This window comes from Nerophis ophidion, linkage group LG04 (genome assembly GCF_033978795.1).
Source record: "Nerophis ophidion isolate RoL-2023_Sa linkage group LG04, RoL_Noph_v1.0, whole genome shotgun sequence".
NCBI lineage: Eukaryota > Metazoa > Chordata > Actinopteri > Syngnathiformes > Syngnathidae > Nerophis > Nerophis ophidion.
Window position 1 is genome coordinate 20,739,529 of NC_084614.1, and position 19,281 is coordinate 20,758,809.

The 19,281-nt window shown below is 37.7% G+C and overlaps 1 protein-coding gene across 6 annotated transcripts; it reads left to right on the top strand.

Annotated features, from left to right (window-relative positions):
* Positions 1-1,076: 1,076 nt before the first annotated feature.
* Positions 1,077-17,606, top strand: txlna (taxilin alpha). Of its 6 annotated transcripts, none has more exons than XM_061897384.1 (11): positions 2,795-2,921; positions 8,760-9,165; positions 9,232-9,323; positions 9,413-9,583; positions 12,620-12,814; positions 12,890-13,009; positions 13,090-13,164; positions 13,237-13,329; positions 13,395-13,490; positions 16,967-17,071; positions 17,136-17,606. In XM_061897384.1, exons 1-11 carry the CDS (start codon positions 2,877-2,879, stop codon positions 17,199-17,201), a joined length of 1,464 nt encoding a protein of 487 aa, XP_061753368.1. In that variant the 5' UTR covers positions 2,795-2,876; the 3' UTR covers positions 17,202-17,606. The 6 variants fall into 6 exon arrangements, with proteins under 6 accessions (XP_061753365.1, XP_061753368.1, XP_061753367.1 ...); XM_061897383.1 differs by having other exon boundaries at positions 8,760-8,874; positions 8,938-9,165; positions 16,967-17,606; XM_061897385.1 differs by lacking the exon at positions 2,795-2,921 and adding an exon at positions 3,186-3,337 and having other exon boundaries at positions 8,760-8,874; positions 8,938-9,165; positions 16,967-17,606.
* Positions 17,607-19,281: the final 1,675 nt, after the last annotated feature.

Below are 19,281 nucleotides of genomic sequence, written 5' to 3' on the forward strand. Positions count from 1 at the left end.
ATTTGGGAACAGGTGGGTGCCATGATTGGGTATAAAAACTGCTTCTCAAAAATTGCTCAGTCTTTCACAAGAGCGGATGGGGCGAGGTACACCCCTTTGTCCACAACTGCTTGAGCAAATAGTCAAACAGTTTAAGAACAATGTTTCTCAAAGTGCAATTGCAAGAAATTTAGGGATTTCAACATTTACGGTCCATAGTATCATCAAAAGGTTCAGAGAATCTGGAGAAATCACTCCACGTAAGTGGCATGGCCGGAAACCGACATTGAATGACTGTGACCTTAGATCCCTCAGATGGCACGGTATCAAAAACCGACATCAATCTCTAAAGGATATCACCACATTGGCTCAGGAACACTTAAGAAAACCACTGTCGGTTACTACAATTTGTCGCTACATTTGTAAGTGCAAGTTAAAGCTCTACTATGCAAAGCAAAAGCCATTTATCAACAACATCCAGAAACGCCGCCGGCTTCTCTGGGCCCAAGATCAGCTGAGATGGACTGATGCAAAGTAGAAAAGTGCTTCTGTGGTCTGACGAGTCAAATCATTGTATTCCTTTTATATTTACATCCAACACAATTTCCCAACTCATATGGAAACGAGGTTTCTAAACTTATGAGCGCAACAGTACTACAGCACTAACCAAGACTCAAGTGGCCACAAAGATCTGGCTTCTCCAGCTGGGGCGCAGGTTGTGGGGATCAAAACTGCAAAGTTAACTTGATGACTGCAGGTTTTCACCTCCTGCTTTGTTCCAGCACTCCCAATGTCCGCACGCTTGCTTATCACAGGGTGCATTACCTGTTCTAACGTCATGTAGTGCAACATGAGGTGAGATCGCACGCACAGTATTTTCCGCCCCAGGGTTAGAAAATACTCTCCTAATAAAACCAAGTCTTAAGAAATAAAATTGCACTGCCAACAAATCGGTGCCAAGGCGGTGGGGGGTTGTTGTCGGCAGCTGCTAAAAGTAAATGTACAAAATTAGTTATCAAATAAAAAAATCAGTCAGCCTGGCTCCTTGACTGACAACCCACCTGTTTGTTGTTGCCAATCAGATCATTGATTGTGACCACTTCGTCTCTTCTTGCTTATTGGGTTTTTTGCTACCATGGTTTCATTGTTTGCTTGTTCTTGTGATTGAATATGACATCTGCACATCTTGGAGTTCCAGACCACCGGTGCGTAACATAATGGAGACTATTCAATCACCACTCAGGAGGGTGTTGCCTCTCTTCTTTGCCAACGGAACTATAGGTGTTGCTGCCAAGGACATACCATGCTTGGTGGAACACTATTTTCATTTGACTATTCTTATTACTGAATTGGACACAGGTGCAGTTTTTTAACTGGATTTAATCCAATGTCTGTTGTGTGGCCATTATGTTTCTCTTATTTGCAATGGACATTTCAAATATATCAGCTGTGAATAAAATACCCTACAATGTTATTTTTGCCAAAGCTTGTCAGAATTTCATAAAAAATAAAAGTACACCAGATGTTGTAGAACAGTGGTTCTCAACCTTTTTTTAGTGATGTACCCCCTGTGAACATTTCTTTAATTCAAGTACCTCCTAATCGGAGCAACACATTTTTGGTTGGAAAAAAAGAGATAAAGAAGTAAAATACAGCACTATGTCATCAGTTTCTGATTTATTAAATTGTATAACAGTGCAAAATATTGCTTATTTGTAGTGGTCTTTCTTGAACTATTTGGAAAAAAAGATGAAAATAACTAAAAACTTGTTGAAAAATAAACAAGCAATTCAATTATAAATAAAGATTTCTACACATAGAAGTAATCAACTTAATGTGCCCTCTTTGGGGATTGTAATAGAGATCCATCTGGATTCATGAACTTAATTCTAAAAAAAATTTCACAGAAAAAGAAATCTTTATTTATGGAACATGTCCACACAAATTAATATTGCATTGTTGTATTTCTTTTCACAGTTTATGAACTTACATTCATATTTTGTTGAAGTATCATTCAATAATAGTTTCTGAATTGTTGCTTTTTTTAGAATATTTTTTTAAAAATCTCACGTACCCCTTGGCATACCTTCAAGTACCCCCAGGCGTACACGTACCCACTGTTGTAGAATTTAGTCGAAATGTACTTCTAAACTTACAAACCTCAAGGATTTAGGATAAATATTTATTATTATAAATTATTTTTGTGTGTCAAGTTAATATACACGACGAGTTGAGTTTATACCAAAACAGATACATGGATAATACAGCAGAGGATTGGGAGAATGTCATGTGGTCAGATGAAACCAAAATAGAACTTTTTGGTATAAACTCAACTCGTCGTGTTTGGAGGAAAAAGAATACTGAGTTGCATCCTGAGAACACCATACCTACTGTGAAGCATGGGGGTGGAAAAATCATGCTTTGGGGCTGTTTTTCTGCTAAGGGGACAAGACTATTGATCCGTGTTAAGGAAAAAAAATGAATGGGGCCATGTATCGTGAGATTTTGAGCCAAAACCTCCTTCCATCAGTGAGAGCTTTGAATGGTTGACCAAATACTTATTTTCCACCATAATTGTCATCATTTTAAGTGGGAGAACTTGCACAATCGGTGACTGACTAAATACTTTTTTTGCCCCACTGTAAATAAACATTGATTGATTATTTGATTATTATTACTCAATTTTCAAAACTTAATATGTATTTAATGATAATGGTTTTGTTAATCGCCAAACAACTAATTACTGTAATTATATTGGCATGTTTCCGAAAATACATGTAAAACATTGTAAGCTCTACAGATGGCAACAAAACCCCGATAAGCTACCAAAAGCGTGCTTGTAACCAAAAGCGAAGAAGAAGAAGAAGTTCTAACCGGAAGTGTGTATCTCTCACCGAATGGTCCAAGTCCACAGGAAAACAAGTGCACTGTTACTTACAAAGGTTGGATATAATTTCAATTTACTACGCGGTGTCATTTGTGTATTCAATATGAAAATTTCCAACCTTAATACGCTGAACTACTATGCCACCGGCACCGAGAAAACTCACAATGTTAGCTAAGCAACATTAGCATACGCTAGCTCGTGAGTGGCGATGCAAAAAATAAAACAGGATCAATTTTACTTTTACGGTCTGCCGACTTTTGTTTATAACTCACATGTAAATGATGCAATGAGCTAAATCAGGGTTACTCGTGTGACAGGTATTGGTATAATGTTCTTCCGCTTATCCGAGGTCGGGTCGCGGGGGCAGCAGCCTAAGCAAGGAAGCCCAGACTTCCCTCTCCCCAGCTACTTCCTCCAGCTCTTCTCGGGGGATCCCGAGGTGTTCCCAGGCCAGCCGGGAGACTTCCCAAAGTACGTTCCATATCTAAACACAGTATCGTTATTGTGTAGTTTCGCAATGATAGTGCTGGGATATAGCTGAGGACTGTATCAGGATATAGATGTTTCATATCGGTCGATATCAGTCATTATTGATATTTTTGTATGACCTATCGAAAATAGGGAACAGGTGAAAAATATCCATCCATCCATTTTCTACCGCTTATTCCCTTTCGGGGTCGCGGGGGGCGCTGGCGCCTATCTCAGCTACAATCGGGCGGAAGGCGGGGTACACCCTGGACAAGTCGCCACCTCATCGCAGGGCCAACACAGATAGACAGACAACATTCACACTCACATTCACACACTAGGGCCAATTTAGGGTTGCCAATCAACCTATCCCCAGGTGCATGTCTTTGGAAGTGGGAGGAAGCCGGAGTACCCGGAGGGAACCCACGCATTCACGGGGAGAACATGCAAACTCCACACAGAAAGATCCCGAGCCTGGATTTGAACCCAGGACTGCAGGACCTTCGTATTGTGAGGCAGACGCACTAACCCCTCTGCCACCGTGAAGCCCAGGCGAAAAATATAGTAAATCTAAACTTTTATTTAACATGTAACATTCCATTGATCAGAATCCCCTCATCTTACAAGACAGAAAGGAAAGGAAATGTCAACACAGCCACGGAAAAACACTCAATTAATGTAAACAACATTTTAAAATCTCATTAAATACTTAACAATAACCTTAAGACAGTGGTTCTCAACCTTTTTTTCAGTGATGTACCCCCTGTGAATTTTTTTTTAATTCAAGTACTCCCTAATCAGAGCAAAGCATTTTTGGTTGAAAAAAAGAGATAAAGAAGTAAAATACAGCACTATGTCATCAGTTTCTGATTTATTAAATTGTACAACGGTGCAAAATGTTGCTTATTTGTAGAGGTTTTTCTTGAACTATTTGGAAAAAAAGATATAAAAATAACTAAAAACATTTCGAACAATAAACAAGTGATTCAATTATAAATAAAGATTTCTACACATAGAAGAAATGATCAACTTAAAGGCCTACTGAAATGAGGTTTTCTTATTTAAACGCGGATAGCAGGTCCATTCTATGTGTCATACTTGATCATTTCGCGATATTGCCATATTTTTGCTGAAAGGATTTAGTAGAGAACATCGACGATAAAGTTCACAACTTTTGGTCGCTAATAAAAAAGCCTTGCCTGTACCGGAAGTAGCAGACGATGTGCGCGTGACGTCACCGGTGTGAGGGCTCCTCACATCCTCACATTGTTTATAATGTGAGCCACCAGCAGTAAGAGCAATTCGGACCAAGAAAGCGATGATTTCCCCATTAATTTGAGCGAGGATGAAAGATTCGTGGATGAGGAAAGTTAGAGTGAAGCACTAATTTAAAAAAAAAGAAAGAAAAGGCGACTGCTCCAGGCGGCAGCAGTGGGAGAGTTTCAGATGTAATTAGACATATTTAGTAGGATAATTCTGGAAAATCCCTTATATCCTTATTGTGTGTTAATAGTGTTTTAGTGAGATTATAAAGTCATACCTGAAAGTCGGAGGGCTGCGATGAACGCCAGTGTCTCTGAGAGAAGCCGAGGAGCCAAAATCACAGCTGCCTTTTTGAGCTGCAGGATGAGGTCGCGTAATCCACTCAAGTCTCCGGTAAGAGCCGACTTATTATCACAATTTTCCCATCCAAAAACATGGTGGTTGACGTAGAGAAACATGTTTGCTTGAACGCTCTGTGTTAAAGTTTTACAACAAACAAAGAAACACCGGCTGTTTTTCGGTGGTAAAGGCAGCTGCAATCCACCGCTTTCCACCAACAGCATTGTTCTTTATAGTCTACATTGAAAATTGAACAAATTGAAAAAGTTTCAGCAACATAGATGTCCAAAATACTGTGTAATTGCGCGATGAAAAGAGACTACTTTTAGCCATAAGTGGTGCTGGGCTAATATGTCCCCTCCAACCAATAATGTCATCATACGCGTCATCATTCCGCGATGTTTTCAACAGGAAATTTCGCGGGAAATTTAAAATTGTAATTTAGTAAACTAAAAAGGCCGTATTGGCATGTGTTGCAATGTTAAGATTTCATCATTGAGAAATAAACTATTAGACTGCGTGGTCGGTAGTAGTGGGTTTCAGTAAGCCTTTAAAGTGCCCTCTTTGGGGATTGTAATAGAGATCCATCTGGATTCATGAACTTAATTCTAAACATTTCTTCACAAAAAAAGAAATCTTTAACATCAATATTTCTGGAACATGTCCGCAAAAAAATCTAGCTGTCAACACTGAATATTGCTTTGTTGTATTTCTTTTCGCAGTTTATGAACTTACATTCATATTTTCTTGAAGTATTATTCAATAAATATATTTATAAAGGGTTTTTGAATTGTTGCTATTTTAGAATATTTAAAAAAAAATCTCACGTACCCCTTGGCATACCTTCAAGTACCCCCAGGGGTACGCGTACCCCCATTTAAAAACCACTGCCTTAAGAAATATGTAAAAAAAATAAAAAAGATTAATAAAAAATATCCTGCGATGAGGTGGCGACTTGTCCAGGGTGTACACCGCCTTCCAGACCGATTGTAGCTGAGATGGGCACCAGCGCCCCCCGCAGCCCCAAAGGGAATAAGCGGTAAAAAATGGATGGATGGATAAATAAAAAAATATAATTTGGTAAAATATTAATAACATGTAACAAAATAGTGAGTGTGAATGTTGTCTATCTGTGTTGGCCCTGCGATGAGGGGACGACTTGTCCAGGGTGTACGCCGCCTTCCGCCCGATTGTAGCTGAAATAGGCACCAGCGCCCTCTGCGACCCGAAAGGGAATGAGCGGTAGAAAATGGATGGAAAATAGTGCAATGTGTGAAAATGTTATAGATGTTATAGACAATATGATGTTTCATATCGGTCGATATCAGTAATTATTGTTTTTTTATGACCTATTGAAAATAGGGACCAGGAGAAAAATATATTAAATGTAAACATTTTCATTTAACATGTAACATTCCATTGATGTGAATCCCCTCAGCTATCAAGACAGAAAGGAAAGGAAATGTCAACACAGCCATGGAAAACACTCAATTAATGTAAACAAAATTCTAAAATCCCATTAAAAACATAATAATAACCTTAAGAAATATGTAAAAAAAAAAATATATATATATATTAATAAAAAATATTAATTGTTTGTACCTCTCACCTGTAAATTAGAGTATTGTGGCTATAAACCAATAAGTTGTTCAACTTTGACAGCACGGTGTAAAAGGGGTTAGTGCATGTGCCTCACAATACAAAGGTCCTGAGTAGTCCTGAGTTCAATCCCGGACTCGGGATCTTTCTGTGTGGAGTTTGCATGTTCTCCTGGGTGGATTTCCTTCCTCCCACCTCCAAAAACCTGTTCCTGGAGATAGGTTGATTGGCAACACTATATTGGCCCTTGTTAATGAATCTGAGTGTGAATGTTGTCTGTCTATCTGTGTTGGCCCTGGGATGAACTTGTCCGGGGTGTACCCCGCTTTCCGCCCTTGTGCAGCTGAGATAGCTCCGGCACCCCTCGCGATCCCGAAAGGGACAAGCAGTAGAAAATGGATGGATATTAAGAAAGTGCAACAAAATAGTGTAATGTGTGAAAATGTTACAGATGATATAGATGTTTCATATCGGTCGATATCAGTGATTAATATTTTTTATGACCTATCGAAAGTAGAGACCAGGAGAAAAATATATTTAATGTAATCATTTTTATTTAAAATGTAACCTTCCATTGATCAGAATCTCCTCAGCTATCAAGACAGAAAGGAATGGAAATGTCAACACAGCCAGGGAAAACACACAATCAATGTAAACAAAATTCTAAAATTTTGGTTATTACTTAAAAATAACCTTAAGGAATATGTAAAAAATATATACATTACTTCAAAATATTAATTGATCAAAATATTAAAGTGTAACAAAACAGTGCAATGTGTGGAAATGTTTTAGATGTATAGTATAAATGTTACGGATGTTATGGACGATCTAGATCAGGGGTGTCAAACTCATTTTAGATCGGGGGCCACGTGGAGAAATATCTACTCCCAAGTGGGCCGTACTGGTAAAATCCCTGCACGATAACTTAAAAATAAAGACACCTTCAGATTGTTTTCTGTGTTTAAAAATAGAAGAAGCACATTCTGAAAATGTACAGACCATAATGTTGTTGTTGTTTTACACTTACATGTTGCGGTAAACAGTATTTTATCTTTATTTGTCGTTATTTATATTTTCTGAATGAATGATGTGATAATGTTCATCAGTCTACTCAATGGTGTTCATTTTCAATCTATCAAGATGAAAAATTATCAAAATCAAATTACAGTATGCCATGCATGTTGTATGATCATTTTCCTCGATTGATGTACTAACATCATGTGGTTTATTTTGTACATATGTACCATCATCTACTGCAGGAGTTGCCAACTTTTACCACTCAAAGAGCCATTTTGACCCGTTTCACAAAATAAAGAAAACTATGGGAGCCACAAGACTCTTTTGAAATTTAAAATTAAATAACACAGTGTACAAAGTTTTGTTTTGCTTTGTGCTATGTATTAACCAGGGGTTTCAGACACATGGCCCGCACCTCAATATGAAAATTTAATATTAGTGCGAGTTTTATTTGAATGCCGCTTGACAACATCACATTTGCCAATCATCTCAATTTTTCCGGGAGACTACCGAGTTTCAGAGCAGCCTTTCTCTCGATTGTCTGCTGGTTTTCACACTAACAACAATAATAAGGGCGTGCTTCAATGACAAGCGTTTAGCGCCCTCCACAACCGTAACAAACAACTTACCAGCCCATTCATATGATATATGTGGCTTCTGCAGACACACATGAGCGACTGCATGGCATACTTACTCAACAGCCATACAGGTTACACTGAGGGTTGTGATATAAACAACTTTAACACTCTTACTAATATGCGCCACACTGTGATCCCACACCAAACAAGAATGACAAACACATTTTGGAAGAACATCTGCACTGTAACACATTATAAACGCAACATAATAATTACCCAGAATCCCATGCATCCCTAATTTAACCGGCTCCATTATACACACCCGCTAGCACCAAACCCCGCCCGCCTCAACCGACGCACGGAGGGGGGATGGTAAAACAATTATGACACATTATTTTAGTTTCAAAAAAGCTTTTGTAATAAATACACAAATTAACCTCTATAATGGAATAATAGGTTTATTTTGTATGACTAAGAGCTCAAATACTGTACAGTATCAATCAATCAATGTTTATTTATATAGCCTTATATCACAAGTGTCTCAAAGGGGCTGCACAAGCTACAACGACATCCTCGGTTCAGATCCCACATCAGTACAGTAGATGATCTCATGTTCTCTTTACAAACAGAAACCAGATATGGAGAAGCAAGACACGGAGGAGTCAGTCGCCTCGGGCAACGAGGATGCCCCCTCCACCGTAGAGGGACCGGAGCCACCCGGGATTGCCAAGGACAGCCTAGCTGGTGACCTTAAAGAATCCGAAATGCCTTCTCAAAGTGATGAGGCGATAACCGAAGACATCTTAGTTCAGCTTCGGTGCGACGAGCTGAGCAGGCAGCTGGAGGACATCCTCGGCATCTACTGCAGACAGAGCTGTTCTGACGATGCCGACGCCCTCGCCAACGGCCAGTTGCACAATCCTGAGCTAAACGGGGTGGAGAAAGAAGATGGCAAGCCGGGCAGATCCAAGGGCGGCAGCGGCGGGGAGAAGCAACACAAGAAGACGCAGGAGAAAAAGAAAGTGAAGGGTTTAGGTAAGGAGTAGTTTTCCTCTTGTTTCGACGTGAAAGTATGAAATGGATGTTTTTTTTTCTATGCAGGCAAAGAAATCACTCTCCTCATGCAGACTCTCAACACTTTGAGCACGCCAGAGGAGAAGCTAGCAGGCCTCTGTAAGAAGTATGCTGAACTGGTGAGAACGTCCTTCCTTTTGTAGCTTTTCCTCTAGACTTTATGATGTTTTTTATTCACTCAATTGTGCGTGCGTGTGTTTTTTTTAAGCTGGAAGAGCACCGCGACAGCCAGAAGCAGATGCGAGTGTTGCAGAAGAAGCAGACCCAGCTGGTGCAGGAGAAGGACAACCTGAGGAACGATCACAGCAAGGCCATCCTGGCTCGCAGCAAGCTGGAGAGTCTCTGCAGGGAGCTGCAAAGACACAATCGCTCACTCAAGGTACACAGCAACATAAACACTCAAATAACAAGCTAAATTCAACTTTTTTATGACCTTCAAACTATTTTATTACTATGTATGAAGACAATTGTTGTTGTCAAAACTTTTGGGACAATTTTTTTATATACACTAATAAGAAAAAAGGGTTTGACTCACAGAATATTTAGTCTTTTTCATTTATTATAGTAACATAACTTTTCAAATAGAATACCATGAAATATATGTAAAAATATGATTGTATTTTTGAAAATATGTATAATATCAATTATATGTAATTGTCGCAAAAAAAATCCTCATATTCTGACTTTAGGGCAAATATATACAACTATTTTGTACACATTGTGAAGTTTCAAATACGAAAAATGCAACGCTAGCTAGCTTACTTGTTGTGGCTTACTTTTGCTCTACGAGCCACAATGTTGATGGCTTTTTACTTTGCTGCTAATCAAAGTAAACACTGTTAGTTCTGAACCAGTTGTACTTGTATAGTAGTTATTAGTAGCTAGCAAAGCTGTGTTTTTGACTTGACTGATGTAAACAGAGGTCACAGCACCGAAAGTATATTACCTGAAGGGGCGTGGCTATAGTATAGACTTGGAAAATGGTAAATGTTTTCAGAGTTCTTTGCATGCATGTTATAGAATTTTACAATACAATAACCCCCCAATATTTTTTTCGCTCCATTGTACATAACATGGGTATTGCCAAAGTGTCAAAAATACAGCCGAAAGAGCTTGGTCGATGTGAATAAACTTAAAGGTGAAATACAGTATAGAAATCCACCCAATTGCAGGAAATTTTCAAAATATTCTTTCGGGGTGTAACAGCACTTCATTCCAATAGAAATTTTCTTTCTTACGTCAGTTTTCCCTCTTCTTTTTTTTTTTTTTTCTTTTTTTTTTCTCCTTCCTCAGAAGGTGCTCACATGTCTGATCATGACCTTTTCAGCAAAAAACAACTTTATTCTAGTAAGATTCCAACATTTATAAATACAATTTATTTGATGTAATATTACAACAGTATTCTTGAAAAAAATAATTTCATGTATTTTAAAGTTGCTAAGATATGTTTCCCTAAAAATTGTATTATCTATCCATCCATCCATCCATTTTCTACCCCTTGTCCCTTTTGGGGTCGTGGGGGGTCGCTGGAGCCTACCTCAGCTGCATTCGGGCGGAAGGCGGCGTACACCCTGGACTAGTCGCCATCTTATCGCAGGGCAAATTGTATTATTGTAATGCTATTTTTTGCAATTTTGCACTCACATAGTTTTCACTCTTTTGGCGAAAAAATACTACTATCTCAGTAACATTACGGTAAAAAAATACAACTTAATTGATATTTTATTAAACTATATTTTTGGGGGTAAAAATATTAAATATATTTAAAAAATATATAAATGTATATTATTGTCAATAATGAAACAATTTTAACCCTTATTCCTACTGTTTATTTTTTTTCTTGAAAAATGCCTTTTTAATTCTCACAATATTGTGACCTTTTTGGTAAAAAAAAAAAAAAATACAACTTGATTTCTATATTAATAGTACAACTCCATGTATTTTTTACAAAATTTATGAAATATGAAGATATTTTTCACAAAGAATGGTCTTGTAATCGCATTTACTTTTTTGCAAATGCAAATTTACTTGCATTCTGTTGAGACATTTTTAGCAAAAAATCCATCTTATATCTAGGGAGAATACAACATTTGAAAATACAACTTATTTCATGTAATGTTCCAACTTTATTCTTGGAAAATAGAATGAAATTTATATTTCTGTCATTAAGTTATTTTTCTCAAAACCTTTGCTAACAAAATCAGATTACTTTTTTCTTTAAAATGCAATTATATTCCCACAACATTGTGACTTTTGGCGAAATAACACAATTTTTTTCTCGTAAGATTACAACATTTATAAATATAACAAAATGTGTGTTGTATCACTATAATTGTATGTATATTGATGTCTCAAAGATATTTTTACTAAATTTTTCTTTTTATTATTTTTATTTTATTAATGCAACTTTGCTTGCATATAATAACTTTTTCGGTGAAAAAATAAAATGATTTTGGTAACATTACGACCAAAAAAAACATTGGTTTTTCGGAAAAAGTTATTTCATATATTGTGGCAAACTATTTTTTAAATTAAAATTTTTATTTTTAAAATGCTTTTTTAGTTTTTTAAATGCAATTTTGCACTTTCATGATATTCACTTTTTGGGTGATAAAATAAAACAATTTTGCTAACATTATGACACAAAAACACAATTTAATTGATATTATATCAAACTGTATTTTTGAAAAAAAGTTTATAAATATATCAACTGTATTTATAAATATTTATTATTTTCATTAATGAAAACAATTCAAATTTATTTGTGTAATCTCATTACTTTTTTCTGGAAACATGCAATTTTATTCTCACAATATTGTGCCCTTTTTGGAAAAAAATACAACTTAATTCTATATTAATGTAACAATTGTATTCTTCAAAAAAAAATTACATATATAAAGATATTTTAAATATGTCCTTTTCGTAATCTGAATACTCTTTGAAAATGAACATTTTTGTGCATATTTGTAGGACCTTTTTTGCAAGAAGTGCAATTTAATTCCAGTAAGAGTACAACATTAAACAAACATTTCGGTACAATATCGTACAATGTATTTTCTTATATAAAATTATGTATGAAATTAATATTCTATCTTAAAAATTGTATTGTTTTATTCAATTCCTTTTTTGAAAATGTTTTTGCATATTGTTAAGATTTTCCATAATTCCTATATTTTCTTTCTGAAAAATACAAAAACTTTTTTGTATTCCATTGTTAAAAAAAAAAATCTTTATCGTGTGTGTGTGCATATTGTTTTTACAAAATCTTTTTTTAAATTGTTGACTTGTACATTTTTTGGCACAGCATAATCATAATTTTACAACGCCATAGTGAGCAGATGAAAAATAATCTATTTTTTTGCATGTAAACGTTTGCTGTATTGTGAAATGAGTCTCAGGCATGTTGTGTCCACAGGAGGAAGGCATACAGAGGACTCGTCTGGAGGAGGAGAAGAGAAAGGAGGTGACGTCACATTTCCAGGTGACGATCAATGACATCCAGGTGCAGATGGAGCAACACAACGAGAGGAACGCCAGCTTGCGGCAGGAGAACACGGAGCTGTCGGAGAAGCTGAAGAAGCTGTACGAGCAGTACAAGTTACGTGAGGAAGTGCGTCGCCGCCTCCAGTACTAACAATAGGTCACTGAACGTTTGGCCGCTGACTTTGCTGGCGTTGTGTGGCAGCACATCGACAAAGTGGTGAAGCACAAGGAACTGCAGCAGCAGCTGGTGGACACCAAACTTAACCAGGCAGAGGAGATGCTCTTAGAGTCGGAGGAACACCACAACAAAGAGAAAGATTTTGTAATTTTTATTATTGTGATTACAACAGGTATCACAACGCACTATTAGCTGCTAACCACTAAGCAACTTTCTGTCCTCAGCTGCTGAAAGAGGCGGTGGAGTCTCAGCGGATGTGCGAGCTGATGAAGCAGCAGGAAGGTCACCTGAAGCAGCAGGTAAGCCTGCTCCTCCTCCTCACACGTCATGGTGAAGACGTCATCTTTTATCCTTGCTCTGTGCCTTGGCAGCTGTCTCTCTACAACGACCAGTTTGAGGAGTTCCAGACCACCTTGACCAAGAGCAACGAGGTCTTCACCACCTTCAAGCAGGAGATGGAGAAGGTAAGGCCTTGTCCAGTTCTCTCGTCTCCCACCTGACTTTCTCTATTCTGCCAAAACGCTCGCAGATGACCAAGAAGATCAAGAAGCTGGAGAAGGAGACAGCCATGTATCGCTCCAGGTGGGAGAGCAGCAACAAGGCTCTTCTGGAGATGGCTGAGGAGGTAAAGCATCGCTTGTTAACCACAGTCTCACCACAACACTGCAGATAAGGTTGCTTTTCCAATATTAGTCCACATACCGTATTTCCTTGAATTGCCGCAGATCATATAGTATGCGCCTGCCTTGAATTACTGCCGGGTCAAACTCGCTTCGCAAAATAATTAGCCTGGTCAAACTCGTGACGTCACTAATGACACTTCCCCTGTCATCATTTTCAAAATGGAGGAGGCTGATTTCAATACCGGTAATTTAAAATCGCAGAAAGGGAAGAAGATTAAGAGCTATTCAGTAGGATTTAAGGTCCAAGCTTACATCACACTTAAATTTTTACTGCATGCCTTTGGTATGTGCCTGAGTGAGAAGAAGTTTTTAAAATAATTAGCGCATGCTTACTTTTACTGCATGCCTTTGGTAAGCGCAGTTATGAGAAGAGGTTTTAAATTAATTAGCGCCCCGGCGGCAATTCAAGGAAATACGGTAATCGACTATTCTTAAAATTCACAGTAACACATACCGTATTTCCTTGAATTGCCGCCAAGGGGCTTATTAATTGAAAACCTCTTCTCATTCATGCGCTTACCAAAGGCATGCGGTAAAAGTAAGCATGCGCTTATTATTTTAAAACCTCTTCTCACTCCGGCACTTACCAAAGGTATGCAGTAAAAATTTGAGTGTGATGTAAGCTTGGACCTTAAATCCTACTGAATAGCTCTTATTCTTCTTCCCTTTATGCAATTTCAAATTACCGGTATTGAAATCAGCTTCCTCCATTTTGAAAATGATGACAGGGGAAGTGTCACTCGTGACGTCACGAGTTTGACCAGGCAGTAATACTAAGCATGCACTAATTATTTCTGTAAGCAAGTTTGACCCGGCAGTAATTCAAGGCAGGCACATACTATATGCCCTGCGGAAATTCAAGGAAATACGGTAATTTATTGTAGACATGTTGCTTATTTAACAGGCATGGGAAATGTTTGCAAAAACGCAAAAGTCTGCTTTTTTAAACATTAATTTTCGCGTTGATATATCACTTCCGCTTTACTTTTTTTTAGATGAAATATCTAAAAATAAAATCTACCGTATTTTTCGGAGTAAAAACATATATAAGTCGCACTGGAGTATAAGTTGCATTTTTTGGGGAAATGTATTTAAAAAATCCAACACCAAGAATAGACATTTGAAAGGCAATTTAAAATAAATAAAGAATAGTGAACAACAGGCTGAATAAGTGTACGTTATATGACACATAAATAACCAACTGAGAAGGTGCCTGGTATGTTAACGTAACATATTATGGTAAGAGTCATTCAAATAACTATAACATATAGAACATGCTATACGTTTACCAAACAATCTGTCACTCCTAATCGATAAATCCGATGAAATCTTTTACTTCTAGTCTCTTACGTGAATGAGCTAAATAATGATATTTGATATTATACGGTAAATGTGTTAGTAATTTCACACATAAGTCGCTCCTGATTATAAGTCGACTATGAAAAAAACTGCGATTTATAGTCCAAAAAAGGCGGTATACGAAATTAGTTGAACGCTCACTTCAGCCGCAAGTACTCGCTGTTCCTCTTGCTTGACACTGCAGTGATTTGCAGGACGGGGAGACGATCAACTAGTTGTTGTCGCTTCCGTTTGCTCTACGAGCCAAAAAGTTAACAGCTTTCTACTTTGCTGCTTAACATATTTGGATTATTATAATCCGAACACTGTTAGTTCCGAACCAGTTATAGCTCAAGAATATTTATTTTACTAGCCAGCGAGAAGGAATATTTTTGACGTAAACACAGGTCACCACACGGTATTTTACCTGAGCACCCTCAGGTCATTGGAAAGTTTTTTTGAGGTATTTCATGCATGTTGTAAAATTTTACATTACATTTTCAATGTTGATAGTGTTAGTAAATTATTTACTAAAAAACAAAAAATTATGTGTTAAATGACATGGGACATGTAAGCCAAACGACATGAGAATAAATCTAAAGGTAAAATATAGTGTAGAAATTTACCCAATTGCAGGAAAGTTTTTTGTTTCTCTCTAAGGGTACTCTTGTGCCTGAATTAATTGTTAGAGCGCCAAGAAGGTTTATGTTTATACTTTTAACAGTAAATAATTGTGGCTAAATAACCCAAACAATACTAAATAAAAAAAATGTTTTAGACCAAATATTATGTTTACAGGACATCTTGCACTTTAAGTCTGATGATTCAGCCATCGATCTAGAAGTTGTGACATTCAATTTATACCCGGTGATAGAGACAAAGACACGACAACCGCAGACGTTGTGTGCAGACAGCAACTTTTCTTTTTAACCCTTTATGTGGCTTATGATTATTCCTAATTTAAACAGGACACTATGAACATCCTATCAGTTATCATTGAAGTAAAAGCAGACATTGTACAGTAAGCGATCATTTTCTTATGTTTATAGTTTGTAATTCTTGTTTTAGCGCTTAGCAAAACTGCCACGTCCCACCCACAAAAACGTCTTATTGGTTACATTTAAAAGCGGCAACAAACTATCTCTTCGATAGCTCAGTTGGTAGAGTGGAGGACTCTAGTTGTTCATGCTGACATCTTTAGGGCAGTTGTTTAAATCCAGCTCGAACCCATCACCTTTTTACGATGAATTGATTAACGTGTACCCCGATTTAAACACGTTGAAAAACTTATTAGGGTGTTACAATTTAGTGGTCAATTGTAAGGAATATGTACTGTACTGTACAATCTACTAATAAAAGTTTCAATCAACAGTGCGTATTCAGAGCGCATGTAAAAAAAAAAAAAAATCCCAGTCCACAAGTATCCTCATTCACAACACATTCTCTTAGATTTCCATGTTATGATATATGTGCATACCATTTAGTGGTCAATTGTACGGAATATGTACTGAACTGTGCAATCTAGTAATAAAAGTTTCAATTAATCAATCATGATCACATTATTTATTGACTGTATCTAAAAAAGATAAAAAATATATTTTTATTTAAATGAAAATATGAAATAATCTTAAATGAAAGACAATGATTTGGTTTATATTGTTGTATATACTAGGTCATAAAATCAGTGTCAGTTGAGTCGGTCCATAGGTTGACTGTAGGGATTTTAAATGTCCAGCAGATGTCAGTATTTAGTGACACAGTATCAATACAGTTTTGCAATGTGTCGAAACAATACATGAAGCCTCATCAACCCATCACTACACTTTACCCTAAACCTTTTGCCACTAAACCATTGCGGTTTAAATGGAGCTTCAAGATGTAGATAATGGGTTTCACTCTGAAAAGCGCTTTCAGTCACTAGAGAAAAAGTAGTATATACATTTAATTCACTTCACTTTGAAACCAATTTCTGTCTCTTTTTGTTTGCATAGTAGTCATAAAATAAAATTAACAGTTGTCTGTCAGATTGTCTACTTTGGTTACAGTGGAAACATAAGCAAATGTCATGTTTTATCACCAGAAATCCGCACGGGATCGTGACTTCGAGGCCCTACAGGGCAAAGTCCAGCGCTTGGAGAAGTTGCGGCGGGCCCTCAAAGCGGAACGTAACGAACTAAACAAGAAGGTACAGAACCTCAGCGGCACCGCCGAAGCACCCGTCGCCGACTCTCCTTCCCCTCCACCGACAGACTCTCCTCTCGAGGGCAGTGGCGACGGCTTGGGAGCAACCAGCAGCCCTCACACCCCTGAACTGAACACAGATGTGCTGCAGCCCGTCACCTCACAGGAATGATTTGTACTTTTAGGACGACTTTTCATTTACGTGCACATTGACTGTGAATCACTTAAGTACGAACATGATTTACAGCAATATAGCGTCATTAAAATAGTACTTTTAGTACTGTGTACGTAAACCTCAGCAGCACTGACTGTTACATTCCTCCTTTCACAACACGTAATTGCTTACAGAGCCCATAACACACACACACACACACACACACACACACACTATTAACCTGCAGTATTGTCAATTCTCTAAGGATGTCAAATAATTAGCCAGGATGAATGTTTTCACACATTTTGCAGTGTTCAGGGACCGCTATGCAACACATTGTGTTGATCCTGTGGCAGTCTGAAGTAAAAAAAAAAAAAAAAAAAAAGCACTTAGAATGTACCTTCATTGTGTCCGCCATGCTGTGGTCCAAGTCGTAGTCATGGAGCCATGTTTAAAATATAAATGTGGACATCCCCCGCCCCCCGCTGAACAAACATGTCATAATTTTTGCTAAATCCTAACTATGATATAGCACATCCTCCCACATCTCATACAAACACATTGAACATGTAAAGAAACCAAATATTTTCCTTGTCTTTTCCTTTGCTCTGGTTTTGTCATTTGACCTTTTTTTTTTTTGTTGTTAAATAAAATATCTTAAGAGTCTATAAATCACTTGGTGTTTTGTTTTTTTTACCAACCAAATAATTTTGCTCGACTATGAAACCTTGTTGAATCGATTAATAGGGTAATTATCTAAAAGCACTTATTATTGAGAAGAGACTACATGAAAATAGACAAGAGTCCAATTTAATCAGACCTGGGCAAATTAAGGCCCATCCATCCATTTTCTACCGCTTATTCCCTTTGGGGTCGCGAGGGGCGCTGGTGCCAATCTCAGCTACAATCGGGAAGAAGGCGGCCAACACCCTGGACAAGTCGCCAACTCATCGCAGGGCCAACACAGACAGACAACATTCACACACTAGGGCCACTTTAGTGTTGCCAATCAACCTATCCCCAGGTGCATGTTAAGGCCCGTTGATCTTTTTAATCTGGCCCGCCGGACATTCCCAAATAATGTTTTTAGATGTTTAAGATGGAAAGTGTAGCTGCCATTATGATGTGCAGTGATGTTTAAAATGACCGTAAGGCTTGAATTATACAAAGTATTTCAATGGTTGGAATCTGCGCAAATGGATGATATACCCTATGGTAATCTAATTAGTTCCTATGGTCATCTAATTAGTTACTATGGTAATCTACATCACAGTAGCTCAGACGAGGCACCAGGCAGTGTGGGCGGGAAGCGTTTCCACAGACGCAGAAGGAGATTTTCACAACAACGTCCTTAAGCTTAGTGATATATAGAATATAATATAACAGAAAATACTTTATTGATCCCTGGGGGAAATTCAGCATATAAAAGATTGTAGGTGGGTTTATTTTTTACCCTTTGCGTTCATATTTCACTGTTTGTTGCATTTTTGTTGCGTTTCACTTGATTATAAAATATGTCGATCAAAAGTAAGTGTGACATTATTTGTCAATATTTTTGTCGTTCATAGAAAAATGTAAAATTCTATTTAGTTTTTTAGGGCGGTCTCTCATAACGGTTTTAGCATTCAGACAATATTGTGAGGTTTTGTATTAGTGTTCCTACCATACTTGCCAACCCTCCCAGATTTTCCGGGAGACTCCCGAAATTCAGCACCTCTCCCGAAAACCCCCCAGGAAGAAATTTTCTCCGGAAAATCACCTGAAATTCAGCTGGAGCTGGAAGCCACGCCCCCTCCAGCTCAAACATGCACAGTTCGAAGCATTTAAAGTCATTTTTAAAAATGACTGCTAATCCTCCTCCTTTTCGACCGGACGACCGCAGAGAATTAAAGTAGGAACACTCCGGAGGCAGAAGTTCATTAAGAGGGGCGGACTCACCGGCTCTCAGCCATGTTTCCGTCACACAGAGGAAGTCAAAACCGTGGGAAGTGAATAAATCCTTCAGGATAAACGTTTTGTTTGTCAAAGATCTTGCGTTCACAAGACCGAACCTGGCGGGG